The sequence below is a fragment of the Chelonoidis abingdonii genome, chromosome 14, assembly GCF_003597395.2.
Source record: "Chelonoidis abingdonii isolate Lonesome George chromosome 14, CheloAbing_2.0, whole genome shotgun sequence".
NCBI classification, from domain to species: Eukaryota; Metazoa; Chordata; order Testudines; family Testudinidae; genus Chelonoidis; species Chelonoidis abingdonii.
In genome coordinates this window covers 19,613,899-19,628,000 of record NC_133782.1, presented here as the reverse complement: position 1 = coordinate 19,628,000, position 14,102 = coordinate 19,613,899, and the positions used below count along the sequence as shown (strand labels likewise).

Below are 14,102 nucleotides of genomic sequence, written 5' to 3'. Positions count from 1 at the left end.
GTAGGATCAGGTGACCAGTGTGAGTTCTCCATCTTCCCAAGGGTGGTGGTGCTTGGGCTTCAGTCCTGGCGTGGTGGGTGGCAGTCTTTGGCCATGCACATAATGCTCCAGCCTCCTGCCACAGGGCTTCTGGCCCCGGAGATCCAGTCCCGGGCTCATCCCCCACACATCACCCCAGCCCCTCCTGCCTCTTCCAGTCTCCAGCCATGCAGTGAGACCCCAGGTTCCAGGCGTATCCCCGCCCTTCATTGCCCTGACTCCTGCTGCCATCTCAAGCCCTCACATCACTCCTGGTCTCCCTGTCTCCCTACCCACCTCCCCATCCAGGGCTCAATTTGTCACTCAGCTTGTTGGGGCTAAGTAAGTCTGCTGTGAAAATGATATTTACGAATACTGCTTTTCACAGTAGCAGACTTACTAGCTAGCAAGTTTTAAAAAAAAGCAAAACATGCAAAGCACCTTATTCGAGTTTCTATTTTGTTTAGGTCCAGTAAAGAATAGAGACAACTGTATATTATTTTTTTTTATTGAGTCTGCAAAAAATCCAACATGCATAAATTACAATGATTTGAACACATGTATGTGCATATTTCTTTGTTTTTCCTAAGGTCAATTAAGCATTTTAGGGAAAATTGTCAGAGTGGCCACCAGCAAGAGTTTTGTTGGTGAGGGAAAACAAATGTTGGGAGAACCTCTTAGAATAATAGGAGAATTCAAGCTACCGTATTGGGTTTCCAGGGCTTTGTTAATGTGCCCTTATTCAGCAAGTTACTTAAGCAGATGCCTAAATGCTGAAGTTTGTGCACTTATGGCACATGAAGTTGCAGTTAAAGCTGCAGATTAGAGGTGACCAGTTTCATTTGCCCAGTTCTTTAAACGTCATCCTTCTTCTATCTTTAGGCTATGTGATTTGTTAAATAATCCAATAAAGTTTACTATACAGTGATAATAGAGAGCAGGGACTGAACTGTTTGTAATGAATTGAACTACTGACATGAGGATCTTTAGGTCACTTGTAAGATATGTATATGTTTAATGCAATGATACACTAATACAGCCGTTGTCCAGCTACTGTCTTTCATTTCTAGAACACCTTTCATTCTGAAGGATGTCAGACTGCCTTAAACCATATGCAGTGATTGCTTCATCCACCAGTAAAATGCAGCTACCTTTGGGGTGTGATGTTGCAGATATTCAACAGCTCACATTAGCACTACAAAAGAAGGGCATCTGGGCAGGCAAAAAACTGGCACAAAACTTGGAGTTTAACTGCCCCAGGGTGAACACTTCCCTACTCTTGCACGTAAAAAAGCCCCCTATGGGCGGTAGAGCTCACTTTTACTCCTGGGGGAGTTTTGAGCCAAAACATTAATTCTATGCACAATATTTTAAAATTCTGCATATTTTATTTGTCAAAATAACACAATGTAATCATGCCAGTTTCAATTATTTTGGTCATTTATTTCAAAATACCTGTCAGCAAGTATGTCTGTAACAGTACAGACCACAGAAAAGATTCAGGAAATGTTTTTTCATAAATAGATCCCTTACTAGGCATATTAAGACAGAACTTTGAGTAATAATTTATGTACACTACAACAGAGAAATGGATTTCCCCTCCAAAGCAGTGCAAAGGCTTGTGGGGGAGGCGGGTCAGAGGTAATGGAGGAGCTGAGGGAGCATCAAGTAATTGCTTGGAAGGAGCCTGGGAATGAATCTGGAGGGTTGCTGGGAGTGGAAAGTGTGAAATGGCGGGAGAGGGGAGTTGGTGAGGAAGGGCAAAGGGATTATTAGGGAGTTGGTGGGGAGCCTCTCCCATGCAGACCCTGGCTGACCCCCTAGTGTCTCCCATTCAGTCAGGCACATCTGCTTCCATCCCTGTGTGTCTCTGCCTCCCTACTCAGCTACCCTTCCTCCCTCTATTCCCATGTGTCCCTGCACCTCTCTCCCCCCTGTCCCCATGTGTCCCTGCATGCCCACTCAGCCACTCCTCCTCCCTGTCCCCATGTGGTCCTGCACCCCCACTCTATTCAGCCCTGGGGTCAATGCTGTCACTCCATTAGCTCCTGTGTCCCCACACCAGTCTCCTCCCAGTAGCCCTTCTGAACCCCAGTCTGTGTGACTCCCCAGGAGCCCTGTGTGTCCCATTCTGTCTGTTGCCCCCATATCTGTGCCTCCTCCCATGGGCAGGGCACTTTGAGGGATGCAGCCTCTGACCCATCCCTCTCCGTGGCTGGTTGCTCTGGACCTGAGTCAATTGTCCTCTCTTCTGGTGCCACAGCAGCCCTTGGTGAACGAAAGGTGTAATTGCAGTGTCTCCCCAACAGAATCCATTTTCTGTGCAGGAGGAAAGACCTGCGGGGAACATGAATTCTGCATGTGCACAGTGGCACAATTTCCCCTGGAGTAGTGTCACTTACACTCGTTGAGTCTGGTTCAACATTAAAGCAGAACCCAGACTCATTAGGGACCATGCCACCTAATGTATCCGTAACACATATAAGAACATGAATGTCTGGGTTTTTTTAAATGTGGTTAACTCAAAGCATCATGATATAGTTCTGTTAACAAAGAGTGAGACTGGAGCCCTTTAAGAGAATAGTGTTTTATAGGTAAAGGGGAAGGTGATCTAGGATTGGGAATGCCCGGTGTGTGTGAATAAGCTAAGCGTGTTACAGCATTGAGTGAACGATTGCTTGAGCTTCAGTCTCTGACATTATTTCCAAACCCCATCATTTTTTTGTGCAAGGAAGAGATGGGGGTGTCTGGAGGGGCTCTGAGTGTTTGTTTGATCATACTGAACCAGACAGAAGAAGCTGTTAATGTAAAAATCTGGTCCTCAACCCCTGTTTTGCAATACAATGATTGTATAACTTTTTAAAATGTCTTTTGTTCAAGCTGTGGCCTGAAAACAGTATTAAATAGTGCATGACTGTTTCTGGGGAGCTGGGAGAAAGCACTGGTGTAAATTCATCTCATGAGGAAATAATTAAATTCAGTTGTCATGAGACCAGTGGAGAGGTAAAAAGAAATGATGAGGTGAGTTTCAGGTGAGCTATGAAATGAGCTGAAGACTCAGTGGGGGTGAAGAGGTACAGAAAGGCTGTTGCAGCTGACTGGAGTTCATGAAGGTTCTTGCACCAACAGTGGTGAAATTGTGCACTTAGAGGAGTGAAAGGAGAAGGAGGAGGAGACAGTGGGAGAAGAAAAGAGAGACGGGCTATGGGGTTGGCCAATGTGAGTCTGTGCAGAGTTTTAAAAACAGGGTGGGCAATTTTTTGGACCCTGAAGTGAATGGGGAACCTGGAAAGGGAACCAGGGAGAGGAGCGATATAGCCATGCTTCTTTGTGTGTACCAGATGGTGAGCAGCAGCAGCAGGGCTGTGCATATTCTGGAGTCTGAGCACCTGGGCCATGTGGAAGCCATCAAAGAGGGAATTAGCAGCAATAATCAAGCTGAGAGGGGATTGAAGCTTAGAGGAGGATTTCTCTAGAGCTGGAGCTGAGGGATTTTGCTGCTAGTTCTGTGTATTATCAAGTGCAGACAATAGATAGTAAATGTATATGGAATTCTTCACGCTTCCTACTGATTCTGAGCTGCAGTCCTCAGAGACAGCTAAGGGACTTGGAAGTTTGGGCAAAACTCAGCCCTAGTGTAACTTCATTGACCCCAAAAATAGCAATAACAGGGCTTATATAGTACAGTTCCTCCATAGATCTGAAAGTGCTTTACAAAGAATGCATCACCGTTTAACTGAGGATAAGTGATTCACCCAAGGTCATGCAGCAAGTCACTAGCAGAGGTGGGAACAGACTCCCAGTTGCTCCATTCAGGATCCAGTTTCCTGTCCACTAGCCTATGTTGTCTTTGCAGTGGAGCTTTACCAAGGCTGAATTTGGCCCCAAAATTGATGCTTTTTAGTTATGCACTATTTTAAATCAATCCTCACTCAGATGACTTCTCCTAACAGCAAGCACTATGTTTTCATTGGTTTGTTTTACTTGTGTGTCTATTTAATCTGTCTGTCCATCACACCAAGTACTTCTAAGATGTCTCTCATCATGGTATCTGTGCATGAAACTGTATGACTGTAAGAGTTAGGGATACTATTTTGGCTGTGGCCAGTAAGCTGGCAAGTAAGCTCTTTAAAACTACGAGACCTTTTTTTTAATCTTACACCTTATGCCCAGTGTGGAAAGGGAAGAGGGTGGTGTCTCCTGAAGAATGGACCCTGGTTCATGAAGTGAGATACACTATGTGACACTCAAATTTCAGCATGGGCCTTCGAGCCCATCAATGACCTGTGGATCATCCTGCCTCTGTACTAATTGACCACAGCTACTTATGGAAGGTGTGATATATTATCCGACCTAAGCAGAGGGCACGCGCAATCCATTTGTGAATCAGAGTGATTGAGACTGAGGTCTTCAAAGACAATGATTAATCCACTCTACAACTTGATCCTTCCCATCTTGTGCGTATATAAATAGAAAGGGCCAGCTCCATTTAGGAGCAGACCCTGAAATCTCTAGAAACACGGCAAAAACACAGAAACCAGCCAGACTCCCATGTGTGCCTTCTGACAGGGTTACTAAGAGCCAGGTATGGTATCTTCTGTGTAAGAGAGGAAGGGGACATTTTATAGGATTTCTTGTCATTAAAAAACAGCAAAGCTTTCCACTGATGATGACATAGAGGCATTTTGGCCTTTTTGGAAATAAAAACAACAATCGACCCATCTCTCCATCCACCCTGTTACTTCATCTATCAACCCTCAGCCCTAGCCCTGCTACTGTGGGAGTTGATACTAATGGGAAGTTCTTGGCGATTGAGTGACTCTGCAAATTAACATTCTGGCCTTTCACCTCTGCAGATCTGTGCGTTCCAGCTTTAACTTAAGTCACAGGGGAAAGTGAGGCCGTGGCCCATTCTAGTTCTAAATACAGGGTTTTCCACATCACATGTTGGCTGAGATTTTGGGGCCCAGGGCTGGGGTAGCTGTGGGTCAGGGTGGATCTGTGTGTCACTCAGGACTGGAGTAGCAGGGGTTACTGTATGTCAAGGCTAAGATGCTTTGGTGAAGCTCTGCTGGCAGAGACTTCAATAGCTGCCTGCACCAGATCTCATTCTGGCCAGTAACCTTATGGAGGTTCATAAATTTATACAAGCCATCAAGAAGAACTAAAGAAAATCTGATTCTGTTTACCCTCTCCCACTTGCCTCTGTACATTCCTTTCCCTGCTTTGCACCATTGGGCTTGTCCTGATGGGCCTTGGCAGGAGAGGGCCGTTGCTTTCTCTCCAGCTCAGTGATGAGTGGGTGTTTTTAGCCACGTTGGACAGAACACAGCTGTGTGTCTCCTTTAATTGCCCCTCTCCTGCCGCCACCCTTGGTCCTGTGAACAGTTGTATTTCTCATGGAAGTAGTGGAGAGAGGAATGCCCATTCTGTGCTGTGGAATGAGACGATCCACATTCACACCAGCTGGGAATTATCCCAGCTCTGTGGATCTGAGGAAAGAGACCCAGCAGAGTGCATCAGGGCTATGCCTTTATTCAGCTGTGATTTCCAGCTCAGGTCTCTGTTCCTTTCCCTTCTGCCTCCACTCACCTCTGAGGAATCTACAGTTCCAACTCTAGACAATTGTTCATACCAAGGTTATGCCATTACACAGCATTTTTTCAAAACCGCTTTGAAGACTTTTAGGTTTTTTTTAGCTGTTGCCAGCTCTAAATCCCTGGTTACCAGCACCAAGCTTTTGACTCTAATGAGAGTAGTCAAGGCTTTTGACCCATCAGGGACAAGATTCACATTTTCAGGGGTCTCCAAACTGCTGCACTTTTCTTCTACTGCCTCTGATTTTGGAGGAAAGCAAATGGGAGATTTCAGAGGCTGGGACCTGTTACTGTGACCATTTAAAAAAAAAAAGTGTATTTGATTATTTTTTTTAAAGGTGAAGCAAGAGGAGAGGAAGTTTTCCCATTAAAATGTCTAACCTGGTCAGGTACAAATCCTCGGCTCAGCCTCAGCCCAGGCAGAGGGAGTAATATTGTGATTTCCTCAGAGGAAAGCTGTTGCTGGAGAGAGTGCAGACATATAACTATTTCTGAGTGTGGATTTCACTAAAGCTGGCCAGAATAGGGGGAAAATATCTAGGAAAAAATTTACACACTTTGTCCACACCCCCACTTCCAACCCACCCATCTTTGTAGTTAATTTTTTTAACTTTTAAAAAATCTGCACCCAGCTTTGATCTTCACAAAGTGGAAGACGGCTGATTTGCACATGGTTCTAATCCCACATGTATTAATGATGCAGAATAAATAGTTACGCATTTCCATTTTACAGCTGCTTTTATCCAGGGAATTTAAAAGAATTTACACATACTAATTAGCTAAGGGCTTGGCTCTGTACAAACTTGCTGCAATTTAGTGCAAGGTGTGTTTTTAAACCAATGTAGTTAAACCAGGACAAAACCATGTCTGCACATGTCTACACTAGGAAAATAAAAGGTGGGTGCATTTTTAATCCAGAGTAGCTTCCATGTGTTAAAATCCTGATGTTGACAAGGCAGTTGTAGTTCTGGCATGTTAGCTTGTCAGTTTAAACCCTAAAGAGGAGTCCCACTAATATATGTTAAAACCACCCTTATCTTGTCTACATTAAGATTTTCCCATGTTGGTTATCATGGATTAAAATTATAAACTTTTCTCCCCTAGTTAAGACATTGCCTCATTTTTAGGGCATGTCTTCACTATAGTTTTATACTCTATTAATTGATTGCCAGGCTCCAGGTGTTTGTGGCTTGCCATAGGCTGACCCTAATGTTAGCCTGGAATGCACATTTGGCAAATACCCAGACTGGCCTTTCCACAGGTGTTAGCTGGGTCCACGTTGGCTTTGTCTTCATAGACACAAAGGTGGTTATTTACAGCAAGGTAACTCAGTGCTGTATCCCTTTCATCCCTACTCATGGTTGACCGTGCCTCCTTTTCTGTGTGCCCTGGGCTAACTGCTGGGCATCCTTCTCCTATGACATTGTTTTTATGCCACTGTAATTCCCTTGATTGCAATGAAATCTGCTTCTGTTTTACACTAGCATAAGTGAGAGGAGAATTGTGTCTTTTAGCAGGCTAGTGAGCTGTGAGTAAAGGTTGACACTAACGTTGATTCCATCTGGTCAACACTCCTTTCCCTGGCTTTCTCCCTGCTCCCCTTGCACTGATGGGGGATCTTGCTAGGAAGAGGATATGGGCATCCCTGTCTCCTTGACTGATCACCATATGCTGTCCTTTGCTATGTGACAGGCAGGCTGGTGCAGGAAGAAGTTGTCTTTCTCCTGCTCACTGACTTCATTATTCAGTGCTACACAGCAGTGGCCGCTTCAGGCTTTCTAACTACTCTCAGCAGTTGCCCAGTGAGGCTCTGGCATTTGTTTTATGGCTTTTGCTGGGTAAGAGGGTGAAAGCTCTAAGAAAGGCTATAAATCATGGCTTGGGATGTGACATGGAAAAACACAAAGCTGAGTCCAGGCACTTTACAGGGAATCAGTTTGTCCAAAACCATGCTATGAGTCAGTCAAGGACTTTCAGTGCCTCATCTTCGCTGCCTGCTCGGTCTGGGGTTTGTGCTCAGGCCCCATTTACATGAGGCATTTAGCCACGTGAGCTTAACTGTCTGAAACAAATTCATCTTTAACAAGGGTGGGCTGAGAAGTATGGCCAGAGCCAAAACCAGCTTAAACTGAGTGTAGACTCACTGGCCGGCCAATCTATATGTAAATCGAGCTGACTGAACTATTCTAAACCAGCTCTAAAATGATCCAGTGAACACACTTAAAGACTCAGAGTGGGATTTTCAAACGTGCCTATAGGAGTTAGGCACACATCTTATTGACAGTCAGTAGGAGATGGGCACCTAACTGGGCTTTTAAAAATCCTGCCCCTCCAGTATGGACGGATGCTTACAGAATGTGGCTGGGAGGTAGCATTTCCTAGTAGTCAGAGCACAGTTGTAGCCATCAGAGGATCTTGTCAGTGGCAGAGGCAGGAGATGTTCATGTTCTGCCTCTGCCACAGACTTGCTGTGTGACCCTGGGGGAGTCGCTTAAACTCTCTGGGCCTCAGAGACTTGCTAAACTCAGTTTCAAGCTCGTTAAGATTGAACCAATATTGGATGAAGTCTTCTATCCTTAAGGCATTGAAAGAGGCTGAAGGTCACTAATGTCCTACAGAAAGGTCTCTAATGTCATTCCATATTATGTGTCAGCTCCACTTTCAGGCTGCAACCCCAGCACAAGCAGAGACAAAGTGGATGAGTTCAAGGGCCATCCAAATACAGAAAGTGAACTTATTTATAGATGAGTAATAAAACTTGATAAAGGATCATTGTCACCATTTTACAGAGAGGGGCCCAAGCCCCCACAGCTGGTGAGTGGCCTAGTAGGGAATGGAAACCAGGTCTCTTGACTCCCAATCCATGCCCTACCCACCAGACCATACGGTCTCTTTTCTAAAGCAGTTTCTCCAAACCATGCTAGGAAACAGTATGAAGAGAATTTTGCCATGGTAAGTTGTTCCCATTTGGCAGGTGGCCACTTCACACCCCAACTCTTTGCTCTAACTGAGCCCTTTGTTTAGCGGCTTTGACAGAGAAACCAACGCTAAGTGAAGTTTGAATTCCCCCTTTCCCCCCCCTTTGTGGTTCTCCTAGCTCAGGGTTGTGGCATTCAGGCACTAGGCTGAGAAGTAGCTGGAGAGAGGCACAGAGGGAGAGATTTGTGCTGCTGCTGCACCTGGGCACCACTTCTGTTCCTTGTTAGAGTGTGAAAGTTAACACCCTGCTGACAAGCTCAAAGAGGATTTCAATGAAACCGGCAGCTTGGGAGTAAAGATTGTTTGGCAGAAATGCCAGGGAGTCTGTAAAATATTCACTCCCATTATTGCCAAAGAAGGAATCAGAAACAATCTCCTGGGCAGGACTATCCTGGGGTTGACTAATAGATTGTGGAATTTAATTTTTTGGAACCAGGCTGATCCTTCCCTTTGGGTGAGAGCTGGAGAGGGGAGGGAGGGAAGGTGAATGGAATTAAGTATCAGAGGGGTAGCTGTGTTAGTCTGGATCTGAAAAAGCAGCGAAGAGTCCTGTGGCACCTTATAGACTAACAGATGTATTGGAGCATGAGCTTTTGTGGGTGAATACCCACTTCATCGGATGCATGTCATGCATGGAATGCATGCATGAATGGATTGACACACATGCTGTCACCACCCTCACCTGACAGTAGTTAGCTAAGCAGTGGTTGCACCCTCTGCAGAAGATCATGCAGTAACTGATGCAATGGCAGGGAGGATGCTTTCTGTGTCCTTCTCTACATAGGGTTTGCTTCTCTAAGGGTGACCGTACTGTGCTACCTGCCAGTAAATCTCTGACATTGTATCTTGTTCCAATTTAATGGAAAGCAGCCCATTTAGAACAGATGCCCATAAAAATATCCCCTGCATGGCTGGCCATTTGCCCATGAGAAACTGAGCCCTTAGGAGAGGCGAGTGGTATCTAACATCTGCACTCCCCTAGCACCTTTCATCTGCTGATCGAGGGCTGTATGGTGCAGGATACCATGTTCTGTGCTGTGGTTTGGAAAGGGATGGCCCATTCCGGACTCTCAGAGACGGATGGAGGCAGAGCTGAATGCTGCTTTTGTTTTTGGTGGCTTGCCGGTTACTGAGGCAACCGTATCAACAGAGTGAGGGAAATCCAGGGAGAAAGGGATTCTGGTGTGAGCAGAATTAGCATTCTGGGGTATTGGCCGGCCAGGAAACGGGCTCCCCCTTGGGAAACCTCCAAAGCAGCTGCAGCAGTGAAACTGCTTCTTTCCGATCACTCTGTATTGAGGCTCTACAATAATATTCCTGCCCCCAACACAAAACCCAAAGGTTTTCCCTGTAGCCTATGCAACCCTTCTCTAGTGCCCTTCTGAATAGAGCTTGACGTTAGGAAACTAAGTTTCACTCACATCCTGGGACAGAAGGCAGGATTACTGTCTCTGTTCTACAGGAATGGGAACTGTGGCACAGCAGCTGAAGAGACTTCCCCAAAGTCTAGAGAAGAAACGGTTGGGGGGTGGGGACATAACAGTCTTCAAATATGGAAAAGATCATTATAAAGAGGATGGTGATCAGTGGTTCCTCATATCTGCCGAGGGCAACCCGAGAAGTAAATTGGCTTAGTTCACTGCAAGGGTGATTTAGATTTGACGTTAGAGAAACTTTCTAACTATAAGGATAGATAAGCTCTGGAACAGGATGCCTAGGGAAGCTGTGGAATCCCCATCCCTGTAGGTTTTGAAGAACAGGTTTGACAAACACCTGTCAGTGTGGGGCTAGGTATATACCCTGCCTCAGTGTGGGGGGATGAACTAGTGACCTCAAGAGATCATTTCCAGCCCTACATTTCTATGATTCGATGACAGTAGCTTATCTAAGGGGCAGTTTGACTCTACACTGAGGTAATGAGTGAGGGATGGCTGCAGTCCATGCTGTGTTTTCACCACTGCAGACCTGCCTGCTGATGAATTGCCAAGTCAGTTCTGCTCTGAATGGCTGGTTCATGGCAGCTTTTGAACTCTGCACATCTGAGGCGATCTTTTCAAATGGCTGGAGGAAAACTGACTGGCTGGCAGGCCGCTACAGGAGGGACATTTTAACTCCCCAGTGGAATCATTTTGGGTTGAATGTATCCAGAACTTTGTAAATGAAGGGACCACAAGTAAGAGCCTCCCTGGTTGTCTAATAAGAGCACCTAGCAACCTGATCCAAAGCCCACTAAAGCTAATGGGAGTCTGATTTCAATAGGCTGTGGGTCAGGCCTCCGATCACATGGCACTGCCAAGCAGAGAGCTGCTTTTGGGAAGCTGGCCTAACAGGCCAGCAGAATCTGGGAGTGCTAGGGAGGCAGTCTGCTCACTCCTGATTGGGAAGGGAGCCCTTGGTGTAACTCTTGATGAGCCCCGTTCTGTCCCCTTCCACATGGGGATACTGAGGGACTCACCCTCAGCTCTCCTCAGCCAGAGGGAAATTTAGTGTAATGCAAATCCTTCAAAGGGGGAAGGGGAAGGGAGAAGGTACCCTGCAAACATCCCAGCTTAGGGTCAGTGCTGGAGGGCCTCTGAGGTGTGGCTGCCTCTCTTTTCTATCTATCCCTAAAGCTCAGAGCTTTATCCATCATAACAATAGGTTGTGGGCTTTGCTCTGGGAACAGTGAAGGGCAGCGTATTCAAGGGCTGCAGGAATTGCTCTGCAAGACAGACGCTTTTAGAGTTGTCTCCTAGAGTCTCCCCAGCTTTTCGAGGACAGTTTTGGTCTATCTAGATGCTTTTTTGGGCCCAACCATATTAGAATCTGAGCAGCTCACAATCTTTTAATGTATTTAGCCTCTCAACACCCCTATGTAGTAGGAGGGTGTCGTTATCTCTGTTATTCAGATGGGAAACTCAGGGTGAGTGACTTGCCCAAGGATTCACAGGAAGATCCAAAAACAGACCCCAGTGCCTCGGCCACAAGATCATCCTTCATCTCAACCTTCAGTTAACTTCCCACCTCTGCTAGGCAGCCCAACGTGTGGCTGGTCCCTGGGGAGATCACGTTCGCTCTATACAACATTAGTCATTTTCACCCTATGCAGCATTAGTGGTGGACAATAATGTGAATCACCAAGAGTGGAGCAGGGAAGTGGACTGGAAGGGGCCGTCATGATGCTTGAGAAGAGTTGTTTACATCACAGACTGTGCACACACAGACAAATACCGTGGCTATCAGCCATCAGGCATAGAACCCACAACCTAAAATTCTAGAAATGTTGGGGCCAAATTCTGTTCCCAGTCACACTGGTGTAAATCCAGAGTGAGTCCATTAGAGTGATTTTGGGTTTATAACTGTTGTAATTAGAGCAGAATTACATGAGCTAAAAGAGAACATCTGTTGTCTGTCAGGGCAGTGAACATGGCTTGCATCTGTTCGCCAGGCTGCCTGCCTCTAGGGGATGCAACATTTGCAAACTGATAATCACTTGTGCAGCTCTGACCTTTCTCTCCCAGCAGAGGGCAGCAGCTGGTGCACAGGCACAAGGGCAACCATTATGTCATGTGGTGGTTTGATTTGCTGTGCACGTTCTTTGTATCGAGGCATCGGTTTGAAAAATAAGTGTCATGCTTAACGAGCTCCTTGTTCTTGCCTTTAGGAACGTACCAGGGCCAGTTCACCAATGGCATGCGCCATGGATACGGTGTCCGTCAGAGCGTCCCATACGGCATGGCATCTGTGGTCCGCTCCCCTCTCCGAACCTCTCTGTCTTCCCTTCGTAGCGAGCACAGCAATGGCACCTTGCCACAGCAGGACTCACCGGCAGGCAGCCCAGAAACCATCCTCATGTCACCCACTATCATGCGGGGAGGCTTTGCCCTCAGTCTGTATGCGGATGCTGGAGCCAACAAGCCGAAGAAAGGGGGCCTCTTCAGACGGGGTTCTCTGCTGGGGAGGTTAAAGAAATCAGAATCCAAAACCTCCCTGGCCAGCCAGAAGAGTCGAGTCAGCTTCCTCAAGAGCGAGAGCGGCATCAGCTCTGCTGCCAGTGATGCCACCTCCACCATCAGCTTGGGTGAAGGGGCGGAAGGGGAGGAGTTCCCACCCTTCGAGTCTGACATCGATGCCACCACCACCGAGTCCTACATGGGGGAGTGGAAGAATGACAAGCGCTCGGGCTTCGGGGTGAGTGAGAGGTCAAGCGGCCTGAAGTACGAGGGTGAGTGGCTGGACAACGTGCGGCATGGCTACGGCTGCACCACCCTGCCAGATGGCAAGAAGGAGGAAGGCAAATATCGGCAGAATGTCCTGATCAAAGGCATGAAGAAACGGGTGATACCACTGAAGAGCTCCAAGATCAGGCAGAAGGTGGACAGGAACATGGAAGGGGCTCAGAGGGCTGCAGCCATCGCCCGGCAGAAGGCTGAGATTGCAGTCTCCAGGTAGGAGTTCCAGCTCTGATGAAGGCAGTAGAGACGCACCAGGTTTCATTGCTGATTGTGATTGATTGTTTGTTGTCGCAGTTTTATAGAAGAGTAGCTAGGAATCCTGCTTTTCACAGAGCAGAGCTCCCTGCAGCTGAGCAATATGTTGGAGCGTGCAACCAAGCTAGCTTTAGTGTCTGTTTGGCTCCCATTACTGTAGCATCTAGCACCTCACTATCTGGATAGCTTCACTACACCCCTGTGTGTTAGGGGAGCACTGTTATCCCCATTTCACAGATGGAGAGTTGAAACACTAAGTGACTTGCCCAAGGTCAGACAGGAAAACCTGTGGTAGAGCAGGGACTTGAACCCATATCTCCAGGGCCCTAGACTAATGCTCTAACCACTGAACCATGCTTCCTCTCTGCTGCATTGTGCTGCTTGCCCTGATCACTTAAAACCCTTGCAGCTGATAGGACAGACTTGGGGGGTGAGGAAGAAAGATTGGCCATGGTCTGAGCATCTTGCAGCTCAATTACTTAAGTCCCGTGAACCTTTCAGATTTCTCTTTCCCCCCCAAATCTAACAAAGGCTGGACCTAGAGGGTGGGGGAAGGCTACCGAGCGATTAACACTAACCTCAACAGGACAGAAAAGGATGGGGTGGATGGGCCAGCTCTTTAGCTGTAAATTCACATGGCTCTGACATCCAATGGGACAATGCCAGCTGAGAATCTGGTCCACTCTGTGAAATATCGACACCTTAATAGATGCCACTACTCTTAAGCATTTATAGAAATGTTTGGAGATAACAACATAGGATGCACCTTTAGTCCCCAGTGAAACACATTGGAGCAGGTGGATTTTTTTTTTATTACTAGGGCACAATGAAAAACAGTCTGTTTTGGCTACAATAAATCAGGACAGCCTTCTGCACAGGAACAGCTTGGCCTCTGGGTGATACATCCTTTATTAAGAGACAAACCCAACAACAAAACCACCACTACAGAAACATTCCATCTTCCAGCAGAGTCACTGCAGGATTTGGGGTCAATAATGTACAATGCTGCTGCAGCTGCTGTTGGTCTTGTAATGAGGGC

At 46.7% G+C, this 14,102-nt stretch overlaps 1 protein-coding gene across 1 annotated transcript in view; it reads left to right on the top strand.

Moving 5' to 3' along the window:
- Window positions 1-14,102, top strand: part of JPH2 (junctophilin 2) — a 67,112-nt gene that overhangs the window by 2,719 nt on the left and 50,291 nt on the right. Inside the window, exon 2 of the mRNA XM_032767370.2 lies at window positions 12,238-13,021. Coding sequence (XP_032623261.1) covers window positions 12,238-13,021 — 784 coding nt within the window. The remainder of the gene's footprint in view (window positions 1-12,237; window positions 13,022-14,102) is intronic.